At 44.4% G+C, this 16,670-nt stretch overlaps 2 protein-coding genes across 3 annotated transcripts; one reads left to right on the forward strand and one right to left on the reverse strand.

The window, feature by feature from the left end:
• The first annotated feature begins 95 nt into the window (after positions 1–95).
• On the forward strand, positions 96–7,825 carry LOC135487399 (uncharacterized). Of its 2 annotated transcripts, none has more exons than XM_064771023.1 (12): positions 96–360; positions 1,658–1,816; positions 2,407–2,574; positions 2,959–3,126; positions 3,426–3,547; positions 3,662–3,843; positions 4,066–4,264; positions 4,715–4,940; positions 5,163–6,290; positions 6,638–6,859; positions 7,158–7,249; positions 7,550–7,825. In XM_064771023.1, exons 2-12 carry the CDS (start codon positions 1,683–1,685, stop codon positions 7,735–7,737), a joined length of 2,829 nt encoding a protein of 942 aa, XP_064627093.1. In that variant the 5' UTR covers positions 96–360; positions 1,658–1,682; the 3' UTR covers positions 7,738–7,825. The 2 variants fall into 2 exon arrangements, with proteins under 2 accessions (XP_064627093.1, XP_064627094.1); XM_064771024.1 differs by having other exon boundaries at positions 1,677–1,816.
• A 452-nt stretch (positions 7,826–8,277) lies between these two features.
• Positions 8,278–14,786, reverse strand: LOC135487405 (solute carrier family 22 member 15-like). Its single transcript, XM_064771036.1, has 8 exons — positions 14,135–14,786; positions 13,167–13,395; positions 12,574–12,769; positions 10,605–10,838; positions 10,008–10,142; positions 9,420–9,623; positions 9,013–9,085; positions 8,278–8,778 (listed from the first exon to the last, which is right to left on the reverse strand). The coding sequence occupies exons 1-8, from the start codon at positions 14,573–14,575 to the stop codon at positions 8,566–8,568; spliced, it is 1,725 nt and encodes a 574-aa protein (XP_064627106.1). The 5' UTR covers positions 14,576–14,786; the 3' UTR covers positions 8,278–8,565.
• Positions 14,787–16,670: the final 1,884 nt, after the last annotated feature.

Here is a 16,670-nt window from a genome sequence, read left to right on the forward strand (position 1 = left end):
GTAACCCTCCATTTCATCTAATGTAGGGAGGCTTAAAAGGTAAACACTGCTTCTAGATTAAACATCTTATCAGTGGCTGGGGACTATTACTGGATGTTCATGTTGTCCCTGGTGATCAAACATCAGTGTGATGACGTATCTGTGGTTCCGAACACTGAGAGGAGCAGGCGAAACAATTTACGCATCGGAGCCAAATATCTATTCTGACAACCAAGACTCCTCATCAAATGTGATGTTTGTAGTGGCAATTATATAATTGGGTGATTGCAATGGGTAACTGAAGCCTGCCCCAGCGCAGAGACTCGAGTGTGGCACTGATGGATGTTGGTACAATGGTAGAAAGTTATTTCAATACCCAAGGTAGGTGATGAAATATTGTCTGTTTATTGTTTCGCACTGTCTGGAGGTACGGGAGCCGTATCCTTTGGGAAGAATGCTAAAGGTATGCGAGTACTTTTGTGCATTCATGCCCAAAACGTTGTTTCCTCAACTGCGCCAAGCCACAGCTTAGAGTCAACTCCACGCCACGGTGACAGTGCGCGCGTCATTGATTGAAACAATCAATGAATCTTTTTTAGTACCCTTGGCGAATGTGAAAATACTTTTGAACAATATTTCGAGTGAAGAAACATTAAATGAAAGGTTCACACCTCAGATCGCGTTTAGGCCTGCGCTCGTAAGAAAGGGCACCGAAAAGTTGCTGGTTCATTAACAAAAGTCATTACTGAAGAACACGATCCTCGTCACTGCCATATTAGACTCCCTGAGCAGTCCATTGCGTCATCCTAATTGGATCTCCTTTTGGGATTGAGGGAGGGACGAGGCCAATCCACTGCATCCGGAGTGTGCCTGATATGCAACACAGAGTCAATCCGTTTGACGGCACTCATCTTGAAAACAAATCTTCTTTTCTCGTCACTGTCGGGTGTCTGAGCTAAGAACACATGCCTGAAATTAAAACTATCGTTCAGTTATACCATTTACCGTCGGATGCTACGATTTCTTTTGTTTTAAAAGGAGGGGGCGACGATCTTCGGAACCCGCCCAAACCGCCCTCCACTGAGTCACTGACTCGGATGCGACAAGCACGCAACGGGTTCCTTCGAGCGTCAAACGTCAACTCCCATACCTTCAGCCTTTTGACCTTAGGGATGCGGGTCCCGTACCTGTAGCACGGGCCTTATTGTTTTGATGGTGTCAGCAGTCACGCAATGATCCCCAAGTGGCTAGAATCCTATGCAGGCCATGATCGTCCTTCATACAAGGCGACAGGACGAGGCCGGTCCACAGCGTCCGGGCGTACGAACGGCAAGCTGTCGCCAACTCGGGCAACAACCCCTCGAAACTCATTCGAATTGCGTAGGTAGCCGGATCGGGCAGGAGTAAAGCTAGACCTTATTTAGCTGTGCCGACACGTGGCCGATTATCATGGAGCTACCACTGCCAATGTTAAATGAAGCCGTTGCCGATGTCATATAGTGTCATTCTTCAGCCGTAGCCAAGCCGTTGTCATTATATAAAAGTCTGTACATGCATTTCCTTGTTACCAATCAGTCAGGCAATTATGCCATCATGCAGGCGGTTTCCAAATTAAAGAAACTTATTACATAACTGTTGCCATCATCATATTTTTTTTATCTATGTTTGATCTTTTTAGAGTTCATTGCTATTATCAGGTTGAAATGTCAGGCCAGGTTGACGAACTGACTAACAAGTCTCATAACTGGAGAGAAATCGTGAACGCGTTCACTCAGAATACCACAGTCCATGGTGTCCGGTATCTTTACGACATCTCCTCTCCATCCATATGTCGAAGGTAAGCTGATCGGCAGGAGCCAAATTGGCCAAAGTGACCAATAGGTGTCTCTACTACATGTAATTCACCAGTGGCTGTGTCAACAGGCCGGTATAGTGGGTAAGACGGTAAGGATCAAGTGCTGTAGCTCCCGAGTTCGAACCCACTCAGAGTTCTTTTTAATTTTTTCTTTTCATGTGAGCGCTTTTGTTGTTTTTGCAGTTGTTCCAAGTGCAGTTGGTCGTTTGGTGCGTGGCCGGGCGTTTGTGTATTACTTGGCCGCTAGACTTTTTATTCAGGCATGTCAGCTTTAAGCCTGAATTAATGGTACAATGTATGCATGCGTCCATTACCGCTGCTGCAGAAATAAACGGTATCATTATGGAAGCTGTCATTAATTGCGCGCAAATGTAAAACACCATCACCGTGCAACCATCCTTCAGCCATCTTGTTGGAACTAATGTAAAATCTTCTTTGTACTGTTTGGCTTTTCTAGGAAGGGCAAATTACCTATGAATGTTAAAAAATAAGGCAAAACGTTGAAGGTCTAATAGATTTCTTCTCTATTTTCTAATATACCATTTCGCCCTTGGATTTCCCCTCCTTTCCAGGCTCATATGGTTGGTGATCTTCTTCACATCTGCCGGCTTCTTCGTCAATCAAGTGGTGAAGAGCGTGATTCACTTTAAGGAGCGGCCAATGACGGTCAAGGTGGAGGTGAACTTCAATGACACGCTCAGGTTCCCTGGAGTGGTCCTCTGCAACCAAAATGCCTTCAGGTACGTTGTGTTACACTCCGGACGCAGTGGACCGCCCTGGTCCCTCATCGAAAGGAGAACCAATTGGGGTGACGCAATGAGCTACCCCGGGAGTCTACGTTGTGTATGATGTGTTCAGGGCTCGTGTCTTTGTGATGGTATCTTACCCCAAGTCCAATTCTCACCTTAACAGGCAACTCGTTGATTAGGGACGACTTTGCGGTCATGGAGCATTGTGTGCCAAGATGTTCCGATGGCGCGGCATTGTTATCGTTTCCTAGTGACGGCATGCAGATGAGTGCATTACCTCACAATTTCAGGGTGGCAGAACAGAAGCTGAGCGCAATGACCCCAGAAAACATGATATAATATATGTCATGCAAACAATGTTATGAACCATTTCAGGGTGACAGAGGCTGAACGCAATGACTTTAAACCGATTCTTGACGAATACTACGGGGCGAACAGCACGAAAGAGAAGCTGGATGTGTTGATTAAGTATGAAATGGAGGAGCAAAGCATGAGAGACCTGATGGTCCTCACCCGGCATCGCTCTGATGACATGATCGTCAGGTTAGTTTGCTACGCTCCCGAGAACCCTGATTTCTCCATTCCAAAAAACTTCTTCTAGGAGGAGAGTCGAGATAGATACAATTGCGTCCGGAGCGTAGATTTTCCATGGTTGAAATGTTTTGCTCAAAATTTGACGATAGGTCGGTCATCACATACACCAAGCAGATTATTTGCGGAGCAATCATAGGATCTGTGAACAGCTTATAGACTCCTCAGGCAGTCCTAAACTTTTTGAAGACGGACGACGCCGATCGTCTGCGTCCGGAGTGTAATAACAGCAACATTCCTTTTCATTTTAGATGCCAATGGAGGAACGAGGAATGTGGCTTCTGGAACTTCTCCACTATCATCACCGACCACGGCGTCTGTTACTCCTTCAACATGGACGAGGATAAGGAACCGCTTTACATGAACGAGTCCGGTGAGTAGATACTGGGCTTCGAAGGGATCCTAACCGATCATTGGGTCAGGGGCTACTCCTAGCGTAAAACATGTAAGTGGAAGGATGCTTTTATTACTTCCCTTTTCTCTTCAGGTCGTTCGACAGCCCTTCAGCTGACCCTGAACATTGAACAGTACGAGAACATGATCGGCCCTCACTTCGCGGCGGGCGTGAAGCTGCTGCTTTGCGACGAGAAGGACATTGAGATATTTCAAGGTCATGGTCAAGGACTTGCTGCTGGCAAACATACATTTATTGGGACGAAGGTCGTCGTGGTAAGATCAACATCTTTACATGTAATCATGCCAGGAGGAGAAAAAGTCTCAATCAGAACGTTCACCAGCAGGCTATCCTGGGTATACCCGCTCAGTCTATGCGTCAAATAGGAACATAACTGTTTGCCCTGCGAGTTTTCCTAGTTTCAGGATCTCATGAATTACGTCATATTGATGAAAACCAATCAGATTGCGATGACTAATTCTTGCCACCTTTTCAAGGTGGAGCGACTGACACCAAACTGCACCAACGAGGCTGCTTTAGACTTCTACCCCTATTATTCTGAGAGAGCGTGCTATGTGGAATGCTTCTCCAAATTCTTCATAAAAAAAGCTGAATGCCAAGCACCCTACATGAAGAGTCCTGACACACGATTCTGCAATTTTTATGAGTACACCATGTTCCACGCTGACCTGAAAGGTAAGCTGGATTTCGGCTACGGGAAGAGGCTGCGTGTTCAAAAGATCGTCCTTGTTGTGTCATGGCCATGAGCATGTCTGTGTGGTCCATTCACCAAAAAGTCTATACTTGTGTTGTGAAATGGTCCGACAATAACTGGAGCACGGTGACCAGTGGTCCGAGTGACGTACCCTTCTTCATAGCTATCGAGGGATCGTGGGTTCAAAACACAGTCTTCTGCGGCACTGCCGGCGTTCTGTACGCGTGGTAAGCGCCTGCGTCAAGTGATGCGGTATAGCTGCTGGTGACCGAAACGTTTCGAGCAAGGACGTCTTTCGTTTGAAGCGTCCTATTTGTAGAAGCAAAAGCTGTGAATCTTTGTTAGTCCGGCAATTTGGATTTCCGTTCGGCCCTTTCTGCATTACGGCGTATACATGTACATGGATTATCTTCTTCTTGTTGCATTTCCAGATCAGTTCCACGACATCCGGGACAAACTGTGCGATTGCAAGCTCCCCTGTCAGAGCACCACCTACAAGCCCACCTTTTCCTACCTGAAGGCTTCCGAGTTCGACATCGAGAAGATCCTGTCGAATTCGGGAGATCTGCAGAAGAAGCACGCCAAAGCGAGAGATGCCCTTCAGACGACCAAGGCTGAAGACTGGAAGAAGGATGAGATTCTCCTGGCACCGTTCAGGTACGGTCGGGGACTCACGATCCACTTCTGGCTCTATGTATTTTCACAACCTACTTAATTATTTTCCCGAAAAAAAATTGAGGTGCATGTTTTTGTTACACTAGTAATAATGCATGTTAATTCATTGATACGGCGTCTGAATGAATGCACACTCCATCTGTATTGGGACAGCATCGTTTCCCTAATTAACTGCCATGGTTTAATAAAATCTTTTACCTCCAGGAAATTGATGGATAAAACTGAGCTGTTGATCTTGGAGGAAATCGGTCAGATGTTGGCTCGAAACAGGCGCGAGGCTCACGAACTTTTGAGGCAGACGACGGTAATATATGAAACTGTAAAAGACTCCATTGACTTTCAAAACTTTGTCGTGAATAAAAACTTCTACCGGTACGTTATTGCAAAGGACCAGCTCCATTTTTCAGTCGTATCGGACCAATATTTAGATTTTCTGGCGCGATATTCGAAAAGTATTGAACTGATGGCCTCACTCCCTGAAATCGGACATGAGACGCGTCGCGCGGCCATTTTGGATTCCTTGACCACAGAATTAAACGCCAAAGCCTTGCAGCTGGAGAGCACATTCAGGGTCATCGTTTATTGTCGAAATGTCTACAGGAAAGGTCGCCCCCAGTTCTTGGAATATCAATACAAAAACATGGACGCGCACTCACGTGATCTCATCATCCCACACGCCTTGCTCCGGAAAACCGTCACACAGACAGATTTTCTGCCCAACCCTGATTACGCAATGCCTTATGTTGTTTCGAATCTCAATCAGACAATCCATAGTCTGAGAAAGGTATACAACAGATTCAAGAGGTTCTTACGAGAGTCCTACAACTCTGGCACTTTGGATGATGGGAAAATGAAGAGCATTGGCAATGACTACATTCAAACTGTCGCCCATTTCAACAGCAATCGTAGCATCATGATGAACGACATTTTCAAGTCTCCAATCGACAAAATGGCGGAGCGAGAAGAAAGTATTTCAAGTTTGTGGCAGACTGTCAAGGATAGTTTCGGCCAGGTGATGCAGTACTTGGATTCTCTTGATAGCATATGGAAACAAACGGTCCGAGAAACTTGGCCAAATATTGAAAACTTGAAGAGTAAGACAGAGGAGTACAGCAAGGAGTTCGAGATTACTGCCAGGCTCATTGGGAAAAGCGAACTAGCCAAGGCCTTCGTGGACCTGGATACACATGATGCGGTCAAAGCGTTGATGGAGTTCAACGATAACATCATGATTGGTTTCCCCAACGTCATTAGCAGCTGGCGCTCGATCTACAAACAGTTTGCTGACAAGTTATTGCGGGAGAAAATCACCAAGGACAAGTTTCTCAAAAAGTATGTATCAAAAATGGGCCGCAAAGCATCATCGGATGCAAGGTAGGCCTACACTGTGCTAGCCTTTTCAGGGAGCACCACAAAGTGCACCACACCACGACCTAATGGGTTTCATTCAGGGTCATGTTTAGTCGTCAGGCACCTAAAGTCGGCGGAACATTTGTTTACACGCTGGACAACTTTGAATTTACGGAACAGCATTTTGAACAACTCCGTCTTCCTTCTTTGAGTGCACATCTTCCGATAGAATTGAATGAAACCATGTTGCGCAATAGACCTTTTGGAACATGAACATGGTCCATGAGCTGTAACAAGACATCAAATGGTATATCCCTCTCTCCCTTAAGGTATCTCCAAGCACATCACCCTGAGCTGACCTCGATGAAGAAGTTCCCCAACAGTTCCCTGGCGGCCACAGTGACACGCCTGAAGCAGAAGACGGTCGAGTGGTCCAACTTTTCGGAGATTATTCAGGATACGATCGAGCCGTTTCATGAGGCTTTTCTGGCTGTAGTCGCCAATGTCGAGATTTATATGAAAGATAATGAAATAGGGGCAAAGTTCTACACGTAAGTTGCTCGTAAATTGGCATCACACAAACACAGGTTTAAAGTAATCCAGTAGAATCGTACATTGCTGGACATGAAAGTATTTGCAAGATCCACAATCTTACTAACGAAATGTGACGTTCTGTCATTAATGGATGTTGGCCGTTATCCCAGAAAAATACTAGAATAGCGAGGTCACTATCAGCCTTTTTTAAGAATCGTTGCTTACCAATAGCAACCGCTTCTCGCTGCTCGTCTACATCGGAGGTGAAGCTAACTGTCCATCCAGCCACTTAATCTTTTCTGCTCCGTATTTCAGGGACAACTATCTTTCGCTGTCAATCTACTTTGAGGATCTCAACTACGAGTTGATCGAGCAACAAGAAGCTTATACCCTCACAGCTCTACTGAGTAAGTGTCACCATGTAGCCGATGCAAAATCAAATGGGCTTATTCCCAATTCAGCATTCTATCAGCTGTTACCGGATTTAGCAGTGCGACTACCAGTATGAAAACAGGAGGCTGGCCCCATGCAGATGTTGTCAGCCGTATACCCGGAGTCGCACTGCTCTGAAGTCTTGCCGACTCTGTTTTTCCCGCACTTTTGATAACTTAAAACCGTCAGGATGCAGTAAGGAGGTAAGCATACCAGTTGCCGCAGCCTTTTCCGATCCTGCTAAATCATATTTGACTTACACCTCTACTCTCTAGGTGACATTGGGGGTTCCATGGGTCTGTTCGTAGGAGGAAGCGTTCTGAGCGTCTTTGAGCTGCTGGACGTATTCTTATACAATGGTCTGGTCCACGCCAAGGCGGGCAAGAAGAGGAGGCGGCAGCAATCACTACAGCAACATGAGCAGCTGCAGCAACAGCTGCAACAACAACTGCAGCAGGAATAACTGTAGCGAGAGCGCCTGCAGCAGGAATAACTGTGGCGAGAGCGACTGCAGCAGGAATAACTGTGGCGAGAGCGACTGCAGCAGGAATAACTGTAGCGAGAGCGACTGCAGCAGGAATAACTGTAGCGAGAGCGACTGCAGCAGGAATAACTGTGGCGAGAGCGACTGCAGCAGGAATAACTGTGGCGAGAGCGACTGCAGCAGGAATAACTGTGGCGAGAGCGACTGCAGCAGGAATAACTGTGGCGAGAGCGACTGCAGCAGGAATAACTGTGGCGAGAGCGACTGCAGCAGGAATAACAGTGGCGAGAGCGACTGCAGCAGGAATAACTGTGGCGAGAGCGACTGCAGCAGGAATAACTGTGGCGAGAGCGACTGCAGCAGGAATAACTGTAGCGAGAGCGACTGCAGCAGGAATAACTGTGGCGAGAGCGACTGCAGCAGGAATAACTGTGGCGAGAGCGACTGCAGCAGGAATAACTGTGGCGAGAGCGACTGCAGCAGGAATAACTGTAGCGAGAGCGACTGCAGCAGGAATAACTGTAGCGAGAGCGACTGCAGCAGGAATAACTGTAGCGACATCTGCAGCAAGAACAAGTGTAGCAACCACATCATGACATTGCAACAACAACACCAATAGCCCAGGAATTATTCATTGAATAATCATTCAGTCTTAAATTCATTGTTGACATTTGTGATAATTACATGATTGATCCTCTCTAACATATGCTGAAGTCTATATACAACTGATATATGCACTAGCAGCAGTGACGGTTATTCTCAAAAAAGTAATATCCTGGTCGCTTTATGCACTGCCTGTCAACTGGTTCAGCACGCTGTCTCACCCGTGGACGGTGCTTCTCTATACCCATTGCTCTCCCTCTGTGTCGGTTGTCTTCTACACGGACAGGACAGAGGCGGCACCTCCTCCGGCATGGGGCGTCCTCTCGTCTCCGGCAGTAGCACCAATATCAGGATGACACTGGTAATGGCGAGGCACCCGTTGATGATAAAGGGGACAGTCCAGTGCACAAAGTCACACTGAAAGATACGAGATAGGTATACGTTACTGTCCGATATCTAACAGCACTACTCTAATATTTCATCATCATCTTAGCCCATGAAGTCCAATCCCCATCCTACCGGCAATCCGCTATTAAAGCTCGTTAAAGGGGTTCTGCGAACTTGGTGGAGCCCTGTCAAGATGTCTTCAATAGTTTATATGGATGCCACGTAAATTTGGTATTCATGCAGTTTTAAAACAACTAAACTTACCAATATCCAAATTTGTGGAGCAATGATACCTGCTATGCGAGCGGACACGTTTCCTATCCCTAGACCAATAGCCCTGAAAAATGACCCAAACTGCTTGGCAAGGTACATCTCGAGGTAAAGAATCGTCCCAGCGTACTCATCAGCGGTCATAAACAGATTCGGCACCTCTCGCAAGGTGACAAGTCTGCCCAACTGCTGTGACCAAGGCGTGTACACGAGAAATCCCCCGAATCCTGGTCGTGACATGACCATTCATTGGAAAGCTTTCGATGCAAACGATGTGATACAGCTTATGTTTTTGATGATACTTTATTTGTTCTGGTCACCGGATGAACCCTGACGTATCCATAATATAGCTAATAAACTAAAGAAGAGACAGTTGTCAGTTAGCTCAAAGCCACCTTTACCTCATCAGTGTTGGATACTGTTCCGAGGTGATGATTAGTATTACTGTCCACATTTCCCCGGCGCCAACCTTCCCGATGATTGCCAGGGCAGTCTTTGCCATGGCCCGGTCCTCTATCTGCCCCGTCGCCTGCAGGATGACAATGCCGAACATTGAAACGATGGGTATCGAGCCGTACAGAACGAGGGCGCCTTTTCTGCCGATCCTGAAGATGCATTCCCGAAAGAAGGTAAACATTAGTCGTTCCGTCATCGGTGATAAATAACAGAACAAACACAAATACATGAACGGTGCGAACTCATCCAGTTTGAAGGCTAATAATGGGTTGCTCCAGCCCAGGACTTGTCTATACCTTTTTAGAATAAATCTAATTCGATATGTCTAAAAACCTATAGTTGGAGGCTTGCTGATCAACATGCTGCTGATACAGTTTACACAAGATAGATAAAGGTATCTGATTTTACCCGGGCCATTGGAGCGTATCGTACGCCAAACATGTAATGGTTGGTTAATTAACTCTGAACTATCTTTGGTGAAGAATTTGACCCATAGCCAAAATCTCCTGCAGCCGACTGAGGTTTATATTTACCAGTTGGCCATTGGAATAACCGTCCATCCCAGGAACAAACCGGGCAGTGAGGCGTATGCCGCGTTCAGGTAGAGATTGCCACTCAGAGAGCTGATGGATGTGATCAAACTATAAACAATGATGGACACACTGAACCTACAAAGATCAATGTTCTTTACATGAAAAACTAAAATTATTTCATAAGTACAAAATTCTGAAAAATTTTCAAAGCCAAAACATTTTTGAGACTGATAATGTTTCTTCATTTTGAGCAGAATAAAAACATTAAGTGAAAACATGTTTGAACTTAAATTTTTTTCATCTGTAGCATGACAAATTTGCCGCAACAATTGTCTTCAGTCCACATCCTATCAAACAGGTATCAACATATCATCAGTCATGTATCACGTGGCCACCCTTTAAGGTCAGTTATGTTCATCCGGTCACGCAAATCGATGCCCTAATCGACTGGCGAGATAGCGAAACATTTTAATTTGAAAACGGGGTTTGTAAAAAATGGGATATTATTCTAATATATAAAAAAAGCTTCTGACCTTCCAGAGGCAAACAGCGAAGTCCGCCCAACAGCACTATCGGTTATAAATAAGTATATCTTACCAGCCAAACATCACCACCAGTGTTGTGATCGCAAGTTTCCGCGTCCTGAACAAATCTATATAAGTATAGCGAGACTCTTTATCTTTCTGGTGATTTTGTGCTCGAGATATTCGTTCCATCATTGCCAGGTCAGGGACGGGTTTTCGATTGATCCGCGACATTTTCTTTATGCCGACAGCAGCCTCTGAGAATCGTCGCTTCTGAATCTGCCAACGAATGCTTTCCGGCACCAGGCTGCGGGTCAGAAATTGAAACAACATTATATACAATAGATATATAACTTAATATTTCCGCGGAATTTGCATGATGAATTCTAATTCTAACAATGATACGTTGTCCTATAGATAAGTCCAAGTGTCCCAAAGGCATACCTTGGTCTAGCGTACACCCGTTAGACCTATCTCATCCTGACAATATCGGACCATTTCACTCCATACATACTTATTACTCCCTCGGAAACATGCTTGAGAAGTCATGTTGTAGGCCTTGTTTGCAAGAGGATGCCTTAATCTAGGCAACGGTGACGATACTGAGTAGTATATGGTTGATTCCCAAACCAAAACGGCGATTTTTGTTTGAGGAATCAACCATAAAATCCACCAAACGGCCCTGAAATCCAAAACCAAAACGGAATCCAAAACCAAAACGGCACTAACGCTGCCTCAAACCAACGGTTGAGACCGCAACCAAAACGGCCCTAACGCCTGCCTCATACCCGCCAAAATACATTCATCTGATACGTACGTCACTACGAAACAATAAAACATCAGAGAAATAATCGTCACCGTTAATACATCATCGTCAAACTATTTGTTACTTTGTGAAAACTCTGGTAGTCAGTTCATCGATTTTTAAACAACTCAGGCGCGTTCAAGCCATCTCTGTCTTCGTCTAGTTTCATATCCTGCAACTTTTTCGAGGATAGAATTTGGAATTCAACTCGAGTCGCATTTATGGTCAAGAGTAGAGATGCTGACTTTACGGGACAATAGTGGTAATTACGACAATTGAGACATGGCGTTCACCTCCATGTAACAATTGTTTCATCTCCCGTATTAAAGAAGACATGCATTGCCCGGCATTTTTTCACTTGCCTGGCCTGAATTTCACTCGCTCGCCGTTGCCGCAATTGGACCTGCTGAGCGAAGGTTTTAATAGTCACATTTATGCACATTTTGATGTAAAAATCTCGTTATTGCACCGCCGGCGTGAATTCGCAAAATCTAGCATGCCGCTACTCACAAAGACGTATTTTTCAAATATACCTGGGGCCAATCACTTACAAAAGGCACAAATGCAAATAATGACTGCGCCCAGGATTAGATGCATCGATATTGAATTGAACATCACGTTTTTGTCTCGTAAACGAATCATATTTTCCTCTGAAGCTATAAGCGTAATATTTTATGTTTTAAGTGCTCAACATCGCATTTCACTTTTCATGGCTACTGTTTTCCCTGCGGCAAAATTTTTATATTTGTAATTGTAATTGTAATTTGTAATTTATTTGGCCAACATAATAATTAAAGTACATGTATGAGATTTTTAACAGTGGAAATAATGGCCAGGGACACAGCCAAGATCAACAATTAGATCGCTTACGGCTGTGCCCCTGCTGAAATAAAATAGATTTAAGAGAAAGGACAAACAAACACAAAAAGTACCTCTGTGGGTAAGAACCTGCATGGAACAGCTAGATACACAAAAGGGTTAGTAACGCTGACTAATGAAGAAGTATACCTTGTATTTCAACTTGTTTTCAATATCATTTGAATCCTCTCTTTTTCTATTTATAACTTTAACTTTATTTGTTGCAAAAATCGCCGTTTTGGTTTGGGAATCAACCATATACTACTACTGACGATGATGATGACGATGATGAAAATGACGATGACTACTACCACTGACGATGACGATGTTCTTCGATTTGGCACAACAAGGTGATTGAGAAATGTCTAACTTCACTCACATGATGATTGCTATAACGAGTGGAATGGGAGCTGAGCCTGAGACTAACGCTTGATAACGCCAGTCTTGAGTGAGGTATGCCACTAAAGCAGATGTTGCTTCTCCCAGATCGAATACACCGAATGCGCCAGAAAATGATCGCCATTTTGGGCCGATGAACTCCATCGGGATCAAGAAGCTCAAGGCCAGTGAGCCAGCTACAAGGATAAGAACATTTCTGATCAAATCATGTGTATCGCATGATGGTCAAAATGCGGAGAGACGCAATTCTTTCCCCCAAGTGTCGTAGGTATCCCCGCTGAAATTATTTCATTTTCATTGAATAGCGAGCACGATATGAAAAACCTTGGTTCCTCTCTAAGGAAAATCTAGTGGCAATCCTAACAATGATCCGACAGCAGCGGTATACTGCCCTGGTCCGGCCCTCATCTCATTATCCAGGCCACAACAGATATGGTCTGCTGGTGCCCCATGTATGCCTTCCCTGTTTATCACCGCTCATTGAAGGCATTAGGTTTCAAAATGCCTATTACACAACTTGGCTAGAATGGGTTCCATTTAAGCCTAGCATGAACAGATGGTGATGAAACCTACCAACGAATACTCCCGTGAAGAAGCGCAGGACAGCAAACATCTGCCAGTTGACACTGGTCACGACTAGTGTTTGGCAGAGGAGCATCAGGCTCATCACCACAAGAAGGACCTTTCGCCGCCCAAACAAGTCGGAAGTCTGGGCAGCAAGGGCTGCTCCAATCAACAAGCCAAACATTGTAGTGGATGTAGTCAGGCTCGGAATGTACTTTCTATCGCACACAAGGTCCCACTGAAACAATTGAAAATAACTTATTTGTTAATAAAGCGAATATCGCCTTGGTATCTCTACAAACTCTTATGTGGTGTGACCGAGTACAAGGATGAGATGAAGCTGGTTGAAACATTGCCTCTATCTTATTGCTGATGCAGCGGTCGGGGGCAAACCCCCCCCCCCGTTTAAGGACCGGTGTAAAAGTAAAAAGTGTCCCCCCTAGAAAAAGTGTCCGGGCCTATTGTATTCTCTCAGATTATGGCATATGGTTCTATAGAGGCAATGACCGTCAATAGCTCAGCGCATAATAGAATCCTTTGTTCCCGGACATTTTATCCTAGGACATTTTAAACTTCTACACCGGGTTCAAGAGTCACTCGCCTGAACAATACAAGGGGCGAACAGGGTTCACATTGACCGCTGCATTTAGTACTTTGAAACCATCTTTATGTTCCTGATTCCTTTTGCTTACAACCGAATGTTTACAGCCCTGGAAAGTTGCTGTAACTTGTCGACAGTAACATTGTCTCTCATACTTCTTCATTATTGATGTCATTCGCCTGAGGTCTCGCAGAATCTCGCAAGATGACTGACCGTATCCGACATACATGATTGCAAGGCTGTAGTGGGGCGGGCCGGCGGGCGGGCCTGGCCCGGACTATTGATATGAAGGCTACAATGCGGCAAGGCAACAAAGTCAACATTAACACTGCATACATATACTGTACATCTAGACGAATTGGCGGGACGGACCTACCTCAACAACTATCCCTCTGTATCCGTCATCGAAGTCAAATCTAATGCACTTAGATCCGTTAAACACGCAAACCTTTTCAAAGTTCTCCGCATTGGTATCATTCGTCGCGTTTCTCACTTTTAGTACAGTGGAGTTAAGTCCTCTATTTACCGCGGTAATTCCAGTGACGTTAAGGCCTTCATTTGCTGCGGAAATTGCCGTGACGTTAAGGCCTTCGAATTCCAAACACCTCCACTTGGGAACCACAGTTGAGAAGATAAGAAACATGAGAACCATTGAGTGCAAGATGTCGGAGAGTGTCAGCAGGGAGAAGATGATTCGTTGGTGTTTACCGAAATGTCCCAGGGTATCCAGAAGCGATTCGAAAGTAGGTTCATCCTCCTTTTCCGACATCTCATTTAGGGGAACTTCACCCCTCTTTTCAGTTGTTTCTTCGTTCATCTCAGGGCGGGGGACCTATTTATTGCAATATGGTCCCTATGTCCTGGAAGCCAGGCCACATTAACAAAGGATCTCGTTCAGGCTGATGCGAATTCTATTATACGTGTTCTATTCTCCTGTTCATTCACCTTCCAACTTGGTGCGAGCTTGTGGGGTACTCGACCTCATACCGATCCGACCCGCGAGCTCTGGCATATAATCATGATAATGATGTAATTAGTAGGGGTGCCAAGGCCACCCAGTCCACAAAAACTGGGTCACGTCATGACATACTTTTGTTTCTAACATTTTTTTGTAGAGTGGATCATTCTGCATCAGATTTCAGAGGCCTGCTCGGGCAAATCATCCGCGAAACTAACTTTTCAGCCTACTTTTGTATTTTCGGAGCAGTGGAAAATCGCCCCCAAATTTAGGGGTAGGGCAAATGTTATTGCATTTTTCAAAGGGTTCCACATAAATGTTTCCATCATATTTGGTATCTGTGGAATGCTTATAAGGTGTGCTACATTTTGAGATCAATTGTTTTCTAATTTGGTCAATTTGGGGTCAACTAGAGGTCAAAAGGTCATGGGCGGAAGGGGTAAGTCAAAATCCACGGCTCTCTAAACTCTATGCCATGCTGTGCCCAAGTGAGTTAGACTATTGGAAGCCAACTAATGCAGAATTCTAGAGCACTCCAGTGGGTAGTTTTTTGATACCTAACTAAGCAACAGGGGTAAAGGACTTTTATATTAACCCCTTCAGTTTTGGGGCAAAATTTTGAAAATTGCTAAAAAATGAGCACCTTTCACTAATTAAACTTAATGGTGCAGTTATTGATCACAATCACTCTCTATTCACAATAATGAACACTGGCAACTTTAATTCTATCATTTTTCACTTTATTAGACTAGTAATTCTTGTCACAGTTTTTGCAAATTTACTGACCCCTTATGCCCTCTTCAGGTTCAAAGACTTGCCTAAGTCAAAATTGACGACAGAAAGATCATCTCACGATCAATAAAAACTTGACAGTGCATGATATAGTATATTTGTTTCATATGAAAAATGATAGAATTAAAGTTGCCAGTGTTCATTATTGTGAATAGAAAGTGATTGTGATCAATAACTGCACCATTAAGTTTAATTAGTGAAAGGTGCTCATTTTTTAGCAATTTTCAAAATTTTGCCCCACAACTGAAGGGGTTAATATAAAGGTCCTTTACCCCTGTTGCTTAGTTAGGTATCAAAAAACTACCCACTGGAGTGCTCTAGAATTCTGCATTCTGCATTAGTTGGCTTCCAATAGTCTAACTCACTTGGGCACAGCATGGCATAGAGTTTAGAGAGCCGTGGATTTTGACTTACCCCTTCCGCCCATGACCTTTTGACCTCTAGTTGACCCCAAATTGACCCAATTAGAAAACAATTGATCTCAAAATGTAGCACACCTTATAAGCTTTCCACAGATACCAAATATGATGGAAACATTTATGTGGAACCCTTTGAAAAATGCAATATTATTTGCCCTACCCCTAAATTTGGGGGCGATTTTCCACTGCTCCGAAAATACAAAAGTAGGCTGAAAAGTTAGTTTCGCGGATGATTTGCCCGAGCAGGCCTCTGGAATCTGATGCAGAATGATCCACTCTACAAAAAAATATTAGAAACAAAAGTATGTCATGACGTGACCCAGTTGCTTTTTTATGCACATTTCTGAGGTCTGGCACCCCTACTAAATGGACTAATCGAAGTACATGTATCCTGATCTTGGATGTAAATGCCAAGGTTGTAATCTACTCCTTATCCTATTCAAAGCACCTGAACAAATGAAACTTAGTGCTGGAATCTCCTTATCCTATTCAATTCAAAGCAATTTATTGATAGATTCTCACAATTTGCATAAACATGTACGGTATTTACATGATCATATGGAAATGCAATATGCACTGCATATGTATATGACACTATTGTCGCGCAGTCTAATCGGATTGAAAAATTGCAGTGACCACATTTTCGCACTCATTTTGGGGATAAAGTTACAGAGACGTTCGTTGGTTCAAACAGTATACAGTGCCCATAGTCTTACACTGATGAAATGGCCCAGCTGAAGCCT

Source organism: Lineus longissimus, chromosome 5 (genome assembly GCF_910592395.1).
Source record: "Lineus longissimus chromosome 5, tnLinLong1.2, whole genome shotgun sequence".
Classification (NCBI taxonomy): Eukaryota; Metazoa; Nemertea; class Pilidiophora; order Heteronemertea; family Lineidae; genus Lineus; species Lineus longissimus.